The 17500-nt window shown below is 35.6% G+C and overlaps 1 protein-coding gene across 2 annotated transcripts in view; it reads left to right on the plus strand.

Annotated features, from left to right (window-relative positions):
- Positions 1-17500, plus strand: part of LOC125047435 (DNA-dependent protein kinase catalytic subunit-like) — a 35713-nt gene that overhangs the window by 6375 nt on the left and 11838 nt on the right. Inside the window, exons 6-36 of one of the 2 annotated variants that reach the window (XM_047645636.1) lie at positions 192-412; positions 668-843; positions 948-1032; positions 1366-1534; positions 1722-1925; positions 2117-2238; positions 2583-2672; positions 2944-3141; positions 3391-3561; positions 3732-3882; positions 4345-4451; positions 5623-5815; positions 5970-6080; positions 6203-6411; positions 6765-6945; positions 7255-7466; positions 7788-7938; positions 8102-8280; positions 8849-9487; positions 9646-9798; positions 10485-10735; positions 11412-11702; positions 11995-12153; positions 12427-12582; positions 12912-13095; positions 14040-14596; positions 15163-15307; positions 15585-15809; positions 16019-16167; positions 16554-16730; positions 17424-17500. The exon at positions 17424-17500 is cut by the window's right edge and continues 30 nt beyond it. In XM_047645636.1, coding sequence (XP_047501592.1) covers positions 192-412; positions 668-843; positions 948-1032; positions 1366-1534; positions 1722-1925; positions 2117-2238; positions 2583-2672; positions 2944-3141; positions 3391-3561; positions 3732-3882; positions 4345-4451; positions 5623-5815; positions 5970-6080; positions 6203-6411; positions 6765-6945; positions 7255-7466; positions 7788-7938; positions 8102-8280; positions 8849-9487; positions 9646-9798; positions 10485-10735; positions 11412-11702; positions 11995-12153; positions 12427-12582; positions 12912-13095; positions 14040-14596; positions 15163-15307; positions 15585-15809; positions 16019-16167; positions 16554-16730; positions 17424-17500 — 6093 coding nt within the window. The remainder of the gene's footprint in view (positions 1-191; positions 413-667; positions 844-947; positions 1033-1365; positions 1535-1721; positions 1926-2116; positions 2239-2582; positions 2673-2943; positions 3142-3390; positions 3562-3731; positions 3883-4344; positions 4452-5622; positions 5816-5969; positions 6081-6202; positions 6412-6764; positions 6946-7254; positions 7467-7787; positions 7939-8101; positions 8281-8848; positions 9488-9645; positions 9799-10484; positions 10736-11411; positions 11703-11994; positions 12154-12426; positions 12583-12911; positions 13096-14039; positions 14597-15162; positions 15308-15584; positions 15810-16018; positions 16168-16553; positions 16731-17423) is intronic. The other variant, XM_047645637.1, reaches the window with a different exon arrangement.

Below are 17500 nucleotides of genomic sequence, written 5' to 3' on the forward strand. Positions count from 1 at the left end.
CTTTGGCCTAAACTGTGGTTGGAAAAAACATTATGGGCTATCATAGATTAAACAGACACCTTTGACCAGTGGTTTAAGATTTAGCAAGTTGCCATGATAATACCTGAATAAAGTAAGATCACAGTCTTTAGGCTCTTTTGTAAGAAATATAAAAATGCATTTTTGATGTAAGTTTTGACTTTTTTCCACAGCTGCTCTGGAGCTGATTCATACACATGGAGCCAAGTTTTCAACTCAGCTCTTTGAAGACTGCACCCAGGTGTTTCAGTGGTTTGTCAAATGGTGTGGTTCACGAAATAGGGATGATCATAAGGCTGCCTTACCAGCAATGGACACATTTATAGTTGTCATTGCAAATATGCTGGAGCTCCAAGCAATGGAGGATGACAAGAAAGGAGTTCCAGTGTTCAAGGTGAAAGATTTGTTTTTAATTTCTAATACTCACCAGAACATAGGTTGTACCACATTAGAGTTATTTTCAATGTGTGTACACTTATATACTCTATTTTTTTTTTTAATTCTCACATATGTGAAGTTGTGACCAAACATTTGACAGATTCCCATTCTCTGTAGTTTTTATTTTATTAGATATGAAGTTGTGATTGATTATATTAGTTCAGTGGGTGCTGTAAACTGACCCTCATTTCTTTCATCTTGTGAACAAAAGTACCTGCTCCAAGAGTACAACAAGATGCTGGAGACAAGTGAGAGCACCTCGAAGCTGAGTCTGGCAGTAAAGGGATATGGCTTGTTGTCGGGTGCTTGTCGGCAGCTTTTGTCTCCTGTTGAGGTTCATACAATGTTCAATCAGGTCTTGACTGCAAGTCAACATGCTTTTTATCAGTAAGTTTTGTAAGTCTAATAAAATAAAATGTTTGATTAAAAGAATGAATTCTGTTACATGTGACATGATTAGGTGATTCTATGTAATATTGTTATTTTTTTAGGTCTGGTGATATGCTTGAGAACAAACTTACCAATTTGCCAAGCTATATTGAATCCTTAGCAATTATCATCAGCAACATGGATGTAGTAAGTACTGTATATTTTGATAAGGCATGCTTCAGAAATTATAATAGGCAGGTTTCAGTTTAGCTACACTTGATCTATTATTATTATTATTATTGACTGATATTAATATCATTGTTTTGATTTTGTTATCACAATGAAAATGATAGGCACTATTGTTATTGTTATTATTATATTCAAAGTTGTTTTTATTAGTAGTAGTAGCAGTATTGTTATTTTTTATATAAAATTTCATGTGTTATATTCTCAGAATATTTGTTTGAATTACTGATATAGCATACAAAACAGGAGGGTTTCCTTCCAATTTCCTATATTAATGACTTATTTACTTCTCAGGTGAACAGTGGGATTTTGGAAAATGTTCAGCAACTTTCAAGTGCCCTTGTGGAGCATTTCCCATTGGTGTCCACTTTCAAGAGATTCCTTGCATACAGAGCCCTTTTTAGGCTCTTCTTCACAGTCTACAACAAGCCTGGATACTTCCATGAATTTTTGCACACTTTTGGTTAGTCTTATTTGCATGATTATCTGTGTACAATAGAGACTTTGGTAGGAATATGCAAACTTTTTGTGAGATATTCTTGGTTGTGAAAAATGAATGCAAGATTAACATGATCCACATGCTGATCTTACTTAGCATGCAGTCCTGAGATCATAGATCATCACAAGTATTTTCCTCCTCCATGCTGCAGTATACAAAGCCGTAGTTCTGAGTTGCTCCCATGCCCCTGAGGTGGAGTCCTTGCCTGAGGAACAGGGTAGCAGCTGGAGAAGTAAGGCTACAGGAGGTGAAGGTTGGAAGGGCCTCAAGAATGAGGTGGTCACCTTCAGTAGCTACATCCCTCTGTGGACGGCCCTGATGGTGCCAGAGAAGGTGGCCAATATCAAGGTGCCAGGTATGGAAGTTATCTTATTTGTTTAGTTTGTTTTGTTTTATTTTATTTTTGTATTTATTTACTAATTTATTTATTTTTTTATTTACACAATTATTCTATGTAGATAATGGAAGATCAAATGGTGTTCTTTGTATAAATCATTACCTCTACATTTAACTTAGTATTAATTTTAGTATTCTGATCTCTTACAGGCATGCCAGCAACAGTTATGACAGAAATGAGCAACTTTATATATTCTGAGTTTATTAGCTGTATATTGGAGATATCCGAGAAGCTGGACTTAACTACATACAAACAAAACGAACTACAGCAGGTTAGTTTTTGTGTATATAGACTGTTGTAAGTTTAACAGTTGATTTATTACAAGGTATTCATGAGAACAAACCTTTATTTGTAATTTGCATGGTTTAGTAATGTAATTGTGCTACAGTACATTGTTTCTATTAAATATAAATAGCACTATTGAATTGTTTTTTGGAAAATCCATGTTACAACTTTTTCTTTCATTCTTTCAACATCACACACATGCTCACAAAACACTTCAATCCTGTCCTCAATTGCATTTTCCATTCATGCATTTCCATTTTCCATTCTTCTCTATACACATTAACATAAAACACATGGTCTTCTATACAGCCTTATAAATCTTGCCAACAGCAGGTGGAAGCGTCAGGGAGTGATGAAGGAGATCCCGCAACCTCAGATCCTGTGTCAGGATTGAAAGCAAAGGTTCCAAAGGATTTCCAAGTGAGTAGTTGGATACTGAACAGGGTATTTATTAATTTTAGGAGATTGTCCAATTGTGCCTAAGTTCATACAGCATTTGTAAAGTATAAATATTTTTGCTTAGTATAATGATAGACTAAATGATTCTTATTGTTACTAAATATGAGCATGATAGAAGTGGCAGTTTATTATATATAAAAATATCGATGGCAGTGTATGATATATGAATTTTACTTTTAATAATGATTACATTAATATTCTATCTGTAAATGCAATCAAATAACTCTTACAGGTGTACATGAATGTGGTATCACTCTTGGAAAAAGTATTACCACTGCAGAGTGAAGATCAGTTAGAGCCCCACATACCACGCCTGATATGGTTTTTTGTGACTCAGTCCTCACTCCAGCCTCTTGTGTCAGCCCATTATAATGCAACAACCACTATTCTTATTTGCTCTCGCCAAACTCAGTTTTTCACAAGGAAACAGGTGAGTTTCAGCCTCTTTAAGATGAAACTAAATATAGATCTGTAGTGTTCACTATAATGAGGAAAATTGTTGCACCATAGTAAGATCTGAGTTTTCAAATGTTTTCTGTTACTATTTCAATTTTGCAAAATAAGACTAATAGAAATCAGATTTAGAATGAATGAACAGTAACTAAAGTACAGCATTGCATATGTTTCTTACACTCGTTACCATTGCTTACCAGTGATTGATAATGCATGATTCTATCAGGATCCAGAGGTGGAAACATCGATCCACCTTCTAATGAGCTATGTGCGTGAACTTCTTCAACGTTGTCGTCAGTATCGTGATCAGCTCCTGGCATCTTGTCTTACCCTTATTCTACATCTTCCTTTGTGCATTGTGCAAGAGATCTTTCCACAACTTGTCAGTCCATTACAGGTAATGCATGTGGTGACAGTAATTAATATAATGATACTTTTGATGAGTATATTTTCTTTGAGATATTACTTCTCTCATATTCCTGATGATAATGTCTGGGAATGTGAGATAATATTTTGTGTATGACATTTACAATTTTTTGTGCTTCCCGTTCATTCATCTCTCATCAGATGGCCCTTCAGCTTGGTGTGAGTTACTTACCTTTAGCAGAGGTGTGTATATTAGCTCTGCAACTTTGGACAAAGTTATTACCACAGGAGATTCTTAGTGAGCACATGCCGCATGTGTTACCACTCCTCCTTCCTTATCTTCGCTCACAGGGTAAGCACAATCTTAGTATTCCAGAAGTATAATGTGTAGTCTATATTTGTTAGTTTAATTCATTAATTGAATCTGTCTCTGGATCTAGATTAGGCTCTCCTCTTCTTCTTCTTCTTCTTCTTGTTCTTCTTCTTCTTCTTCTTCCTCTTCTTCTTCTCCTTCACATGTAGTAATGAAATATTGTTTTTCCTGATAGCTTTGTATTGTACATAAGTCTAAACTAACTTTTTTGGTTGAAATTTCATTGAAGTTTGTGAAGACATATGTTATTCCATTGACCAAGTTTTTATGGCCATTTAGAATATTTTTAATGTTAGTTTTAAAGACAATTTAATCTTTACATATTCTCAGCTTCAATTATATCCTTATTGTATAATTTATGCTTGCAGTTTTCTAGGAATTTCTTATAGCTACCTACAAAATTATTCTAATTTTGCATTGCATTTTACTCAAATGTTACAGAGACTGGAGGTGAAGCAGAAGTACATACCCGTGTCATCACTGTGAAGATGGCATTTGCAAGACAGAGACGGAAGGTTGATCAGAAGAAGATAAAGGAGAGTAAAAGGGTAGGTAGGATAAGGGAAAGGGTCAGGAGTACTTGTGGATTGCCATATTGGTTATTTTATTATTTTTGTAATCATTTAGTTATTATCATCATCGTCATCGTCATCGTCATCGTCATCGTCATCGTCATCGTCATCGTCATCGTCATCGTCATCGTCATCGTCATCGTCATCATCATCATTATCATTCTATTGTAATCTGCATCATCTTTGTAATTGCTATTCTCAGTTTTATTTTTTTATTTTTTTTATTATTGATTCCTTTGGGAGGTTTACTTGCAGTAATATTAATATTGATTTTACCATTATACATTATTATTTTTTATGTTATTGCGGTTAATACTATTATAGATTATTGTTTTTATTCACCTTTGTTTTCTCTCTCTCTCTCTCTCTCTCTCTCTCTCTCTCTCTCTCTCTCTCTCTCTCTCTCTCTCTCTCTCTCTCTCTCTCTCTCTCTCTCTCTCTCTCTCTCTCTCTCTCTCTCTCTCTCTCTCTCTCTCTCTCTCTCTCACTCTCTCTCTCTCTCTCTCTCTCTCTCTCTCTCTCTCTCTCTCTCTCTCTCTCTCTCTCTCTCTCTCTCTCTCTCTCTCTCTCTCTCTCTCTCTCTCTCTCTCTCTCTCTCTCTCCCTCCCTCTCTCCCTCCCTCCCTCCCTCCCTCCCTCCCTCCCTCCCTCCCTCCCTCCCTCCCTCTCTCCCTCTCTCCCTCTCTCCTCTCTCTCTCTCTTTCTCTCTTTTCTCTCTTTCTCTCTCTTTCTCTCTTTCTCTCTTTCTCTCTCTCTCTCTCTCTCTCTCTCTCTCTCTCTCTCTCTCTCTCTCTCTCTCTCTCTCTCTCTCTCTCTCTCTCTCTCTCTCTCTTTTGCTCTCTCTCTCTCTTTTGCTCTCTCTCTTTTGCTCTCTCTCTCTCTCTCTCTCTCTCTCTCTCTCTCTCTCTCTCTCTCTCTCTCTCTCTCTCTCTCTCTCTCTCTCTCTCTCTCTCTCTCTCTCTCTTGCTCTCTCCCTCTCTCTATCTCTCTCTATCTCTTTCTCTTTGTCTTTCTCTCCCTCCTCCTTCCCCCTCCTTCCCCCCCCCCCCCCCCCCATTTCTTCCTCATCCTTTCCTTCTCCCTCTCTCTCCCTTACTCATTTGTCCTGTCTCCCTTTTTTATGTATTTTCTTTCAATGTCAATTTCAGGTAGAAGAGACTGCAATGCAGAAAATTCAGCTTATGATCCTCCGTCTGATTGGGAGTTTAGATCCCCTTCTCCGTCTCCACACCATACCGCAGGATCCAGACACCATTGCTAGTGCTGCTGTCAGATGGAATATACAGAAACTTGTCAAATTTGCTACACCATTTGAGCATATTAAGATTGACATACACTTAGGTATAGTTTTATTTAGTAATAAATGGGAATGTAATGAAGTTAGATCTGTTTGTTGTATGGTACATATATTCAGGTTTTTTTTTCAAAGATAATACCTTTTGTGTTTTAATGGTTGGAATTTTTTGGGGAATAAATAAAGTTTACATGCTTCCAGATGACCTTTTACCACATGTGGTGGACCTGGCTGTGAATTCTAGTGACAGACAGACTAAAGTTGCTGCTTCAGAACTTTTGCATTCTATCATCATATTGATGATTGGCACAGGTAAGCAGTATGTTTTATGCTATTTTATGTAAATGGGAAAAATGTAGTTCTGAGTTGATCAGGCATTTTTGCATCTCCCTGAATTGTGATATTGATATTAATATTTTCATTTATCATTTAAGGTGCACAAAAGAGTCAAGAAACACAGTTGAAAGAACCCATGGCACCTCTTTACCGGCACATATTCAGTGCAATGCTCCGTCTAGCTTGTGACCCAGACCATGTCACACGGCAGTTGTTCCTCACACTCAGCTATCAGACTATCCATTGGTTTACAAATAACAGGAATTTTGAGAATGTTGATACAATGGTCTTGTTAGAAGCATTGATGGTGAGTATAAACTAGATTACAAAAAAGTTTTGAATCAATTTTTGTATGCTGGGAATTACATAATCGTCTAACTTGGCCAAGATTACATTTTTATGTAATTGAATTATCTTATAGGCTTACAAGGTATTATTGACAATATATGTAGAGTGTTAGATATTTAAACAGAAAAGGGAATATCAACTTTATAAGTTTAATTTGTGCTACTTAACAATATAAAGAATGATGGTGAATTAAACCATACAAGGTATTTTTTTCTGTTGAAAAGCAGCAACATCAGTGTAGTACTAGAGGAAGAATTAGGCTTTGCAGCTGTAACTGTTACTGATTATCCTTTCAAATCTCCATTGAATTAGGAAGGCATTGTGACAGCCAATGACCCTGCCCTTCGAGATGTAAGTGCCCAGTGCTTGGCAGAGTTTGTAAAGTGGTCTCGCAAGCAATGTCGTCAGCAGAATAGTGTGTCCTCAAACATCAAATCCATTATCAAGAGAATTTTTTCATTCTGTAAGCACCCAAGTGCCTTCAAACGCCTAGGTAAATATTATGCAGACGACTTCTTCATGTTGAAGTATTGATATGTTTGTATATTGTTATTTGTTGATAATTTGTTTTTTGTAATTCTGTTGTTATACATTTCAAATATGTTTAATTTATGAAGTAATTTGGTATGACTCATGTAATGATAGTTGTTGTATATAATAATAGTTTATGATATTAGTTGTTCTAGTTCAGGAAATGAATTAATTTGTAAATTAATTAGATTGATTAATCCTGCTTTTTCTTTTTCTTTTATTAGTCAGTCATAAGGTCATGAAAATTGCTACAATTTGTGCCAAATTACAGGTGGTGCTCTTGCCTGGAATAGCATTTACCGAGAGATTCGCGAGGATGGCCAGGCAGTTAACATCTGGACTCTCGATCTGCTAGCTCATCTGATGACCTCCCTTGACCTAGCTCAAGCAGATGACCCAGCTCTGGGCACTCATGAGCAAACTAAGTCCGCTATCAGTCACATTGAGAGGATCATCAGAGTAAAGAGTGATCTTTTCCAGAAGGTAAGATATATGTCATATGGCATATTTCATAGCTTTTCACTTTTTTTTTTTTTTTATGTTTGATTATAAGATTTTATTACTTCAGTTTTCTCCCATTCTTTCTTGTAGTGTTGATACTGTTGACTTGTAATATAGTTATATTATTGTTGGTATCACAGTTATCAGCATAGTTATTTTTTACTATATAATATTACTTGTCTATTGCCAATCTCTCTGCCCCTCCTCTTCCAAGAATTATGCTGTTACCAATCCCCCCAAAAATTTGATTGACAATTGTAAGGGTAATTGCCACCATAATTGCATCTATTATATTTTTTTCAGAAATCAGGGCAAAGACGTTTACCTCCTGGTTTCGGTGACGGCACTTTGGTGGATGTGCTGAAGTGGTTATTTGAGCAGTGTGGCAGGCCCAAAGCACTTGTCAGGCATACCTGTATGGAACTTTTAGCATCTTTAGCACCCCAAGTTAAAGGTCTGCAGAAGATTCTTTGTAATCTTTATCATATATGTGATTAGACGATGTATAGTGGATTAAATTTATTGCTATTATTGTGTAATTATTGATGTGTTTATATTTTGATAAAATTTTAGGTGAATGTTAGTGAAAATACTAAGTTTTACCAAATATGCCACAGGTTGTGCTTCAGTGCGGGACTTCATTGACAAGTATGTCGGAATTTCAAAATTAAGTGAAATTGTGGACATATTGGAAGGTGGGGGTGAGGCCAAGATGGGCATTAGTTATGTGAAAAACCCTACAGCATCTTCTAAGCATATTGGCAGTTCTCTTAAAGATATAAATATATTCTTGGAGGTAAGATTGGAGTTTGATTCTTGCTTGTGTCATCAGATAATTATTTTTTTCTTTGTCTTACATCATTTGGTCTGGACATTTTATGCAGTATTTTGGAAAGAGCCAAAATATTTACATATTTTTCTGAATCCTCATTTGGGTGTGTTATAGCTTTTTGCTTCCTTTCCTTAACAGTAGTTAGAGGACAATTTTTTTTATTCTTGTTTTACTGAGGAGATAATGCTAATATAATAAGGGGATATTTTTCTCAGGTGGCATTAAAATGAAAGGTTGAATCAGAGGATGCATATCATATTTAGATTCCATGAAATGAAAGGAGGAAAAGTCACTATTATTATGTTCTCTTTGCACCAAAGAACTTATAGATATCTTACAGAAATAAGAAACTGAGATATATTAAGATAAAGAGTCACATTCTCACATATGACAAACACAGAGGGAACTATAGGCAGCTAAAAGATCTTACTTTGATAGAAGTGTTTCTGATGTTAATAGGTAATGAAGCAGAATGAGGAAATCAGTATTTTGATAGAGTAAGAATGAAGATTCTACTTTTCTTTCTTTCCAGGCATTGTCAGCTTCACTTGATGGCTACTGCTGGTTGATAGGCCAAGGAATAGTGCCAGCATCAAAGCTTTTGAATCATTCAGAAATCCAACTTTTCTCTGCTACTACATATTTCATAAATGAGATGGCCATCCTTACTGTCAGTGAATATATGAAAAATCATGACACCTTTCAAAATGCAGTTGCTACACCGTATGAAACAGAAGCCACAGCTAAGCTCAAGTGTACTGTTATAGTGAGGTTACTGGACTTTGTAAGTGTTGTACTACAAGAGGGACCCATGGTTGCTTCTCTCCTAAGCCAGCACTCAGTCTGGTCACCAACTATGTATAGTCTTTTGACTAGCTGCACTCTTGACCCTGCTAGTGTTGGATTTAATATCAAAGACACTGAAGTCAGTAAACATTTGCCATCACGTTTAGAGGAAATTCTAGGAATTATGGCCCGTAGAGGACCCTCTGAAGTAGTTAAGGAATACTCTGACTACCTGGAAAAACAATTACAGAAGCCAGAGAATGACATAATTAAAATGCTACCATTGTCATTATCCGAGACTGCACACATCAGCCTCAGAAGCAGACATGTCATTGAGGGTGTAGGAGTCTTGGAAAAAAGTGGATGGCTTGCAAAATGCAATGTGGTAAGTAGAATTTGGAATCATTTTTTAATTCTGATTACATTCCTTGTCAATAAGTACTACAAGTGTTAAGACAGTTCTCCATTTCTATTTATGCTAATGAGAGAAACCCTGTCACTTCAATTTTATTCTGTTGTAAATTGACTATGCATCACTTCCAGGTCAGTTACTCAATAGCAAAGGATTTAGTAGACTGGTTGTGTGGGAGTATATTCAAGGAGCAGAATTTGACGGTGTCCGGTATATCTCCCCATCCAAGTCTGCTGAAGTTTTTATTTGCTGTAATGCAATTGGCCATTACACTTGATCCAAAGGTGAGCTACAAGCAAATTTTGTTGCAGAGCTTATCATATAGAATAGAGCTAAAGTTTAAAGGTAAGGATGAACTCCAATATAGTAAAATAGTCCTCAGAGTCCATTTAACCAGTGCTGACAGGCATGGTGTGTATGTACGTGCCATGCTCACTGTGAGTTTACTTGTTTACTTGGTTTTACACATAGATGGCTACACTTATACTAAGGCATCAATGAGCTAATTACGAGTACTACCTGTCTCGCCCGTTTACCCTTTTCTTTGCTTTACTAAAATATTTTACGTTATCTTATTTTGCTGTTACTAATGTTTATAACATTATAGTAATTATAATGTTTATAATAAAAATAACACCATCGATATTCATAGCACTAGTAAAAATCAGGTAAGGTCACAAGGTCCACCAATTGACTCCTTTGTGGCTAAGCACTAGCAGAGCCATCTATGTGCAGAGACATTTCCCCCAAAAGATATAAAAAAGGAGCACAGCATTTTCCCCATTTTTTGTTCATTTTTCTCAGCGGCATTGGGTTAAGTCTGTTTAGCCAAAAATATAAAGAGTATCTCAATTCACATACAGTTGATCAGTTCTTTGTTCCTTCTTTCTTTGATACGTCAGGAGTTGTGAATACAAGACTTCCTTTTAGAATGTCATATTGTTTCAAGATTGGCTCTCTCCCCCTTCAGGTGAAGCATCACCTTCTTAGCTGGGCCACCAACAATGACACTGTCACTGGAACTAGTGGGCAAGAGGTAGAAAAGGGATCACACGTTCTCAGTGTTCTCGGACCAAACCTGATTCCCCACTTCCTTGAATTCCCTGATGATGCGTTGTCTCGGTGTGTTGAAATGATTCGTGAAGGAAGATTTCTGCCTGCCATGGGATTTGCCTCTGCTCTCCTCACCTGTCTCATTAGGAATGCTGACATTAGGAAAAGGTACTTTGTTATTATTATTTTTGTTATCATTGTTATTATTATTATCATTATCATTATTATTGTCATTATTATTATTATTATTATTATTATTATCATTATTATTATTATTATTATTATTATTATTATTATTATTATTATTATTATTATTATTATTATTATTATTATTATTATTATTATCATCATCATTATTATTATCATTGTTGTCGTTATTATTATTATAATTATTATTATTATTATTATTATTATTATTATTGTTATTATAATTATTATTGTTATTATTGTCATTATTGTTATCATTATTACTGTTATTATTATTGTCATTGTTATTGTCATTATTATTATCATTATTATCATCATCATTATTATTATCATGATTGTTATAATTATTATTAGTATTACTATTATTACTATTATTACTATTATTATTATTATTACTATTATTACTATTATTATTAGTAGTAGTAGTAGTAGTAGTACTATTATTATTATTATTATTATTATTATTATTATTATTATTATTCACTATATCTGAAACTGAAGATAGCAATTCCTCATATCTTATTTCCTAAGTATCTTATATACTAGGAGCTTGCTAAATGTTTAATTTTCTTCCAAAGTGGTGTCCTTGTATAATATTTACATTTGCTGGCCATATTTATCTCTTTATTCTTTACAGGTATTCAGTCAAAGTTGTCCAAAGTTTCCTGAAGCATTGGCCAACACTCGCAGCTCAGGCTGGCAAGACGAGCCTACACCAAGATTCTGTTCTTGGTCTGTTATCATCCCTCTTCCTGATTGATCGTGAGGGCATAATAAAAGGCCATTGCACAAATTCAAGGTCTGATATTGTTGTATTTTACAATGGTATCCTAGCAGATGCAAAGGTAGAACTTCAGGCCAAGATAAAAGTACTGAAGCTGCTCCCCTTTTTCTTCACAATGGGAGAGGACATTGCAAAGTCTGTCAGGTAAAGTTTCTCCTTCATTAAGTAAGAAACCTTAATTTTTTCTCTTGTTTCTAGATTGGTAGCTTTTTTTAAATCATAGATGGCTTCCATTGACATATTTAGCAAAAGTAGTGAAAGTTATTATCTTGTAATTGTGAATTGTAATTGACTGTTATGTCTGTTAATTTTGTGCTTGCTTTTCATTGTACATGAAGATTTTCAATAGATGGGAATTCATTGATATGAAAAAGAAAATTTTTGTAATTAACAGATTTTGAAATTCATAAATGTATCCATTTAATTATTTTTCTAGTGAAGCCATGGAAATGCTGAGCCTGAACCACTTTCCTCTTCATTCAACGGAATTTCCTCAAGGAGGTGCCCGAGATCGCGAGTATCAGCAAGCGCTCTGTGAGATCTTAACAGCTTTAGAATTGTCACTTTCTCATATACTTCTCCGGTTTGTTATCAAGTAAGTTTTTATGTGAAGTTGAAGTGGTAAGGTTGTTTAATTTGAAAGAGAGTGTATTATACTGTAGAATGTTTTAAGTTTTTGCAGTAAAATTATCATTAATGCTTTTGTTTTTATTTTTATTTTGAATATACATCAATCATTCTGAAATACTAGATGTATATGCTTAAGAAAAATTCATATTGGCTAGCAGTGTCAGTGTCATTAATTGGACATATACCATTGATTGTATTTTTATGAAAAGAAGCACTATAACAAGGATTTTGTTTTCAGCCTTTTCTGTCGAGAAGATAAACACCGATATGAAGAGTCAGTGCACGAGTCCTTGGAGAAATTTATGAAAAAACTGCCATTACTTAAACAACAGGAAACTCTGAAACATATTTACGATATGTATAATGACCCTATGTGTGTTAAGCAAAATCTAAGGTAAGTTGAATCCTTGCATTACATCCTTGGTGAATGTGAGCTTAGCATTTAAACTTTAGTTCTGTTTTCAGCAAAAGTGGTAAGGCGTTCCTTAGGTTTAGTTTAAATTTTATGTTGTAGCATAAGTCCTTGGAAATAACTGCTTTTCTCACTTATTCATTTGATCTGGGGTGAGGATGGCCATGGTTTGCCAAGAAGGTTTACCAAAGTATAGATCAGTAGTGTTGTCAATGAGAAGAGATTTGGGGAGAGATTGCATTTAGACTATACAAACTGATATGAGATTTTTGTTTTTAAGTCTTTAATACATGAATGTTTCTTTCTGACAGATACAACATAATGGATCTTGTTTTAACTCCACTCCTCCAGCAAGCTGAAGCAGTTCCAACTCAGAATTTCTTACTAAGTGTTATTAGTGCTATCATGGCTGGTATGTCAGCCCCAGTACAAGGACGATCAGACGAACAGCACAAAACTCTGGTGACTAAAGTTGGAAGCTTCATGATTTTGCAGGTTGGTGATTCACTTGTTATGGATTTATCTTTTTGTGTACCTGTAGCTTTCCCACCTGGTGGCACTGGGTTAATGTACAGTAAATTAAAGAAACCGTGCAAACAGTGTTTTACTTATTTATTTATGTCTCATCATTGTCAAACAAAGATCTGGTTTAGAGACAATTTTCATTCATCCCCATCTATCGTCAAACTCCTTCTTGCCTGTGGGGTTTGGGAGTTTGTCCTTTGCTAATTGCCAACAGACACAGAAGTTGTTATACCAAGTTAATATTGCTGTTACCAGTTTTTGTATCAGTAAGTTTTTTTTCTTGGCATGTGTTTTCCATTATAGTAATCACATCACTAATATAAACAAACCCAAAACATTGCTTAAATATTTATTTTTGGACGAGATAGCACATGGTGACGATATTTTTCCTGAAGTTACCAGCAGACTTACCAGTGCTCCGACCACTGATAATATTTACCATGGTAGCTCCAATGGCAAGTTGTTAATGAATACCACCGCTGTCTGTTTATGATGGTAAATGTAGTTACTTGTGATTTTACCATCATAAGTGCATTAGTGAATCGAGCCCCAGAATATTATGAGTTCTCTCTCATCTTCAGACATGAAAAAATATGACTGACTTTTCCCAAAAGGAAAGAAATATGAGAAGAGACTTTGAAGGTTTAAAGTTTATGTAACAGTATTTATCTCATTTAGCCTCTGTAATGATTTTTTTTTATAGATGATGGGTTTCAGAATCATGTGTCAAAATTTCATCACTAACTGAGCCTGATTTCTAGATTGCAAAGATCTTGAATGAATGCTGTTAAAACTGTACAAAGAGTTTTTGATTTATGTTTGTCATATGGAAATAATATAGAATTTATAATTCGTACAGTTACCTTGATATTGGAGAATGTATATAGTATGTTATAATCTATGATTTGTTTCAGATTATGTATTCCAAGTTGCCACGTGAGAAGCTATTTGCCCCTGGTTCAGAGATTAATGCAGCTTTTCGTCCTGGTGACCAATCAGGAAAGGAGCTAACAAAGGAAATTTTTCGTTATGCTGCCAAGATCTCCAAGGGTGAACTCCGTCATGACCAAACGCATAGTGAACTAAGAAGATTGTGTGCTTGTGCAGCATACAATGCTATTATTGCAGTTCTGGCATGTGTCCAGAATGATCTGAGGTTTTATACAAATTTTTTGTTTTCTGCAAATCCCACAAAGGGAGAAGTAATATGGGAATGTTTGGTCGACTGCAGTAAGAACTTGGAATTTGATGTTGAGATAAACTTCAAGCCAACAAGCAAAAAGAGATTCGTTGCAGTAAGACAGAAATTGAGGGAGGCTGCCCGTGAAGAAGGGGTTGCAGCTGCAGGGACAGTACAGTACATGGCATCACACTACTTGTCTGACAGCAGTTTACGAGAAGATATGAGCCAGTTTGACTTCAACAACTCTGTCGTCCTGGCAATGTCTCAGACAGAAAAGTCTTCGGAAAGGTAAGAATAATTTTTATTGTATGAAGACTTGTTTTATGGATAGAAACACTAGCATCAACCCAGTGCTGCCAGGGAAAATTAATATATAATGGAGAAAATACTGTGCTATTTTTTTATGTTTTTTGAAATGTCTCTGCACATAGATGACTCTGTTAGTGCTTAGCCATAAAGGAGTTAATTAGTAGACCTTGTGACCTTACCTAATTTTACCTTTCCTTGAATTGGCGGGAAAAACATATTTTTTAACATTATAATTATTTTAATGTTAGCAATGTTAGAAATAGCAAAATAAGGTAACAAAATATTTTGGTAAATCAAGGAAAAGGGTAAACAGGTGAGACAGGTAGTACTTGTAATTGGCTCATTAGTGATTTAGTACACATGTAGCCATCTGTGTGTAAAAACACTTAATAAAGTAAACTCACAATGGACATGGCATTTACGTACATGCCATGCCTGTCAGCATTGGGTTAATGTTGCTGTATAATGAAAATTATTGCTTATTGCTAGTTTATTCATTCTGTTTGCCAGTCATTAAGACTTAATACCTTTACAACTTCTGCTAGAGTGGCTGGTGCAAATGAAATGGGAGGTGTTCTCCTGCCTGTGCACATGGACCAAAGTGATTATAATGGCCATGAAGTCATGGCAAACTTGACAGCTGTCATAAACCACATGGTGGATGCAGAGATCATGGTTTTACATAAAGGGGTAAGTCTAGTGTCTTTTGTTCTGTTTACTGTTCCCTTTTGGTCTTTCTTTCCTTCTCTTTACATCATTACCTGAATTGCTGCTTCTATATAAAGAATTTTTTCCCTTCACTTCATCCTCTTTCTTTCTATTTTTCTCTGCTTTCTTTTTACCTCTCTTTGTTTCTGTTTCCCTTTTCTTCTTTTCATGGAGTACAATTAAATCTGAATATCATTCTTATATGGCTGCTCTTCTTTCCTCAGGCACATGTTTGTATTATGATGATCTAATCTTGCAGGACACCGTGCCCAAGGCAACAGATGTACCCCAGTGGATGACGCTAGTACAACAGAAACTTGACGGTTCTGATACTCCCCGAAATGTAAAACTTTTCCTTCTCCGTGTCATGATGAACAATGCAAGGATTTTTGAGCCTTATGCTGCCCATTTTGTATCTACCATCCTCACGTGCTTGGTAGACGGAACCATAGGAGATAAGATTAATTATTTCTTCTGTGATGTTGTAAGTTTTATGCTTGTTGTTTTATTTTATTGTTCCTTTTTTTTTTTTTTTCTTCATTTGATTTTTTTTTTTCAGTCTTTTAAGTCTTTATTTTTTAGTGTTGAATGGGAGGAGGAGGATAATGATAATGAAAAAAAACATCTATTATGATGTTTTATGTTGTTTAATGATTGATTGTGTGTGTAGAAGCAAAGTTCCATGTTTTACAGATGGTGATGGTGATGGGGTGGGGTTCCAAAGCCGTGCCACAGGATACTGTAATGGGAAGGAATATCGTTAGCCGTGTCTTGCGGTACCTTTGCATGAACACTCCGCAGACTAGAGCAGATATTTTCAAGTATAATCTTGATGTTGTAAGGTATGTTGTGTTTTGTGATTTTAGACTTTGCATATGTATATATATATATATATAATTGTATATGTATATATATAATGAGGAATATTCTTTGAGGTAGGAGAGGGGGAGATTCAGATTATCCATTTTGTTTTTACTATCTGAATTTTGTTTGAAACCACATTTTATTGGATCCTTTTGATGTGCCTAAAATTGTTTGTTTCTTTCTTTTTTCTTTTATTTTTATTTTTAATTTTGTTTTTGTTTTTATTTTTCTTTCTTTTTTTATTTTTCTTTCTTTCTTTCTTTCTTTCTTTTTCAAAGTTTGTAGTTACTTTGGCAGAAATACTGATGTGCTTGATGAAATGAATTGCTTATCAAAAACTACTTTGCACATTCTCCTTCCTCAGGTCTGTGGTTGAGTGTTGGAAGAGTCTGCTGACAGTACCATACACGGTTATTTATTCCCTGATGGAAGTTAAAGATGGGGCTGAGAGGGAAGTTGAGGCTGGCTTACAGCTCCTGGGAATCATCTTGGCCAATGGACTTCCTCCTTACACAGTTGATTCGGAAGCTGAGAAGAAAAGGTAAAATAATTGCTTATTGCAATGTTACTTATTGTTATTATTGCACTGAGTCTGTGCAAGGAAAACAGTCTCATACTGTCTGCATAAATCAAATTAGATGACAAATATAAATGACATTGGAAAATGGCAAAAAAAAACTAAAGATGCTTATGCCAAACAAGAGAAAGTAATGCAAAGGGGAGGCATGGAGTCTTATCACTATACACAAATTTGCGCCTGACCTACAAGCCACACATCTGGCAGAGTTTCTACTCACGTAAGCTCGAAATGTGGCGTGCGGCTGTGCGCCGCAGCGGCGCGCCAAAGCATTCTGAGGCGGTTAGGTTGCGTTGCCATTGATCGCCAGAGCGTAGAGTTTTTTTTTTTTTTAGTTTTCTACACCCGTCACCAAAGGGTTAAGTGGTTTGTTATGACGGCTATACGCTTAGCCCAGCAGTAATGGGTTAATGCCCATATTTTGGGCCACATGTTGGCAGTGAAGTATCCAAATCCAATGGGTTAAGGGGCAAATTGTCATTCCAACTGTCTCTTCAGTTACATACCCATGTAGTAGGATCTCTTCCTCATCTTTCACATTAGCCTTTACCCTCCTGCTATTTGTTTTAAATGATTTTTAGATCATTATAATTTTAAATGAACTTTCAGTTACTTGCTAACATCTGTTTTCTCTTTTTCCCCCTCATTATATGCTAGATGTGAGTCTCTTGTGATCAAGCTTCTAGGTGCACACTATGCCAGTGTGTATGGAGCTGCTGCTGAAGTTATGGGCC

This window comes from Penaeus chinensis, chromosome 41, assembly GCF_019202785.1.
Source record: "Penaeus chinensis breed Huanghai No. 1 chromosome 41, ASM1920278v2, whole genome shotgun sequence".
NCBI classification, from domain to species: Eukaryota; Metazoa; Arthropoda; class Malacostraca; order Decapoda; family Penaeidae; genus Penaeus; species Penaeus chinensis.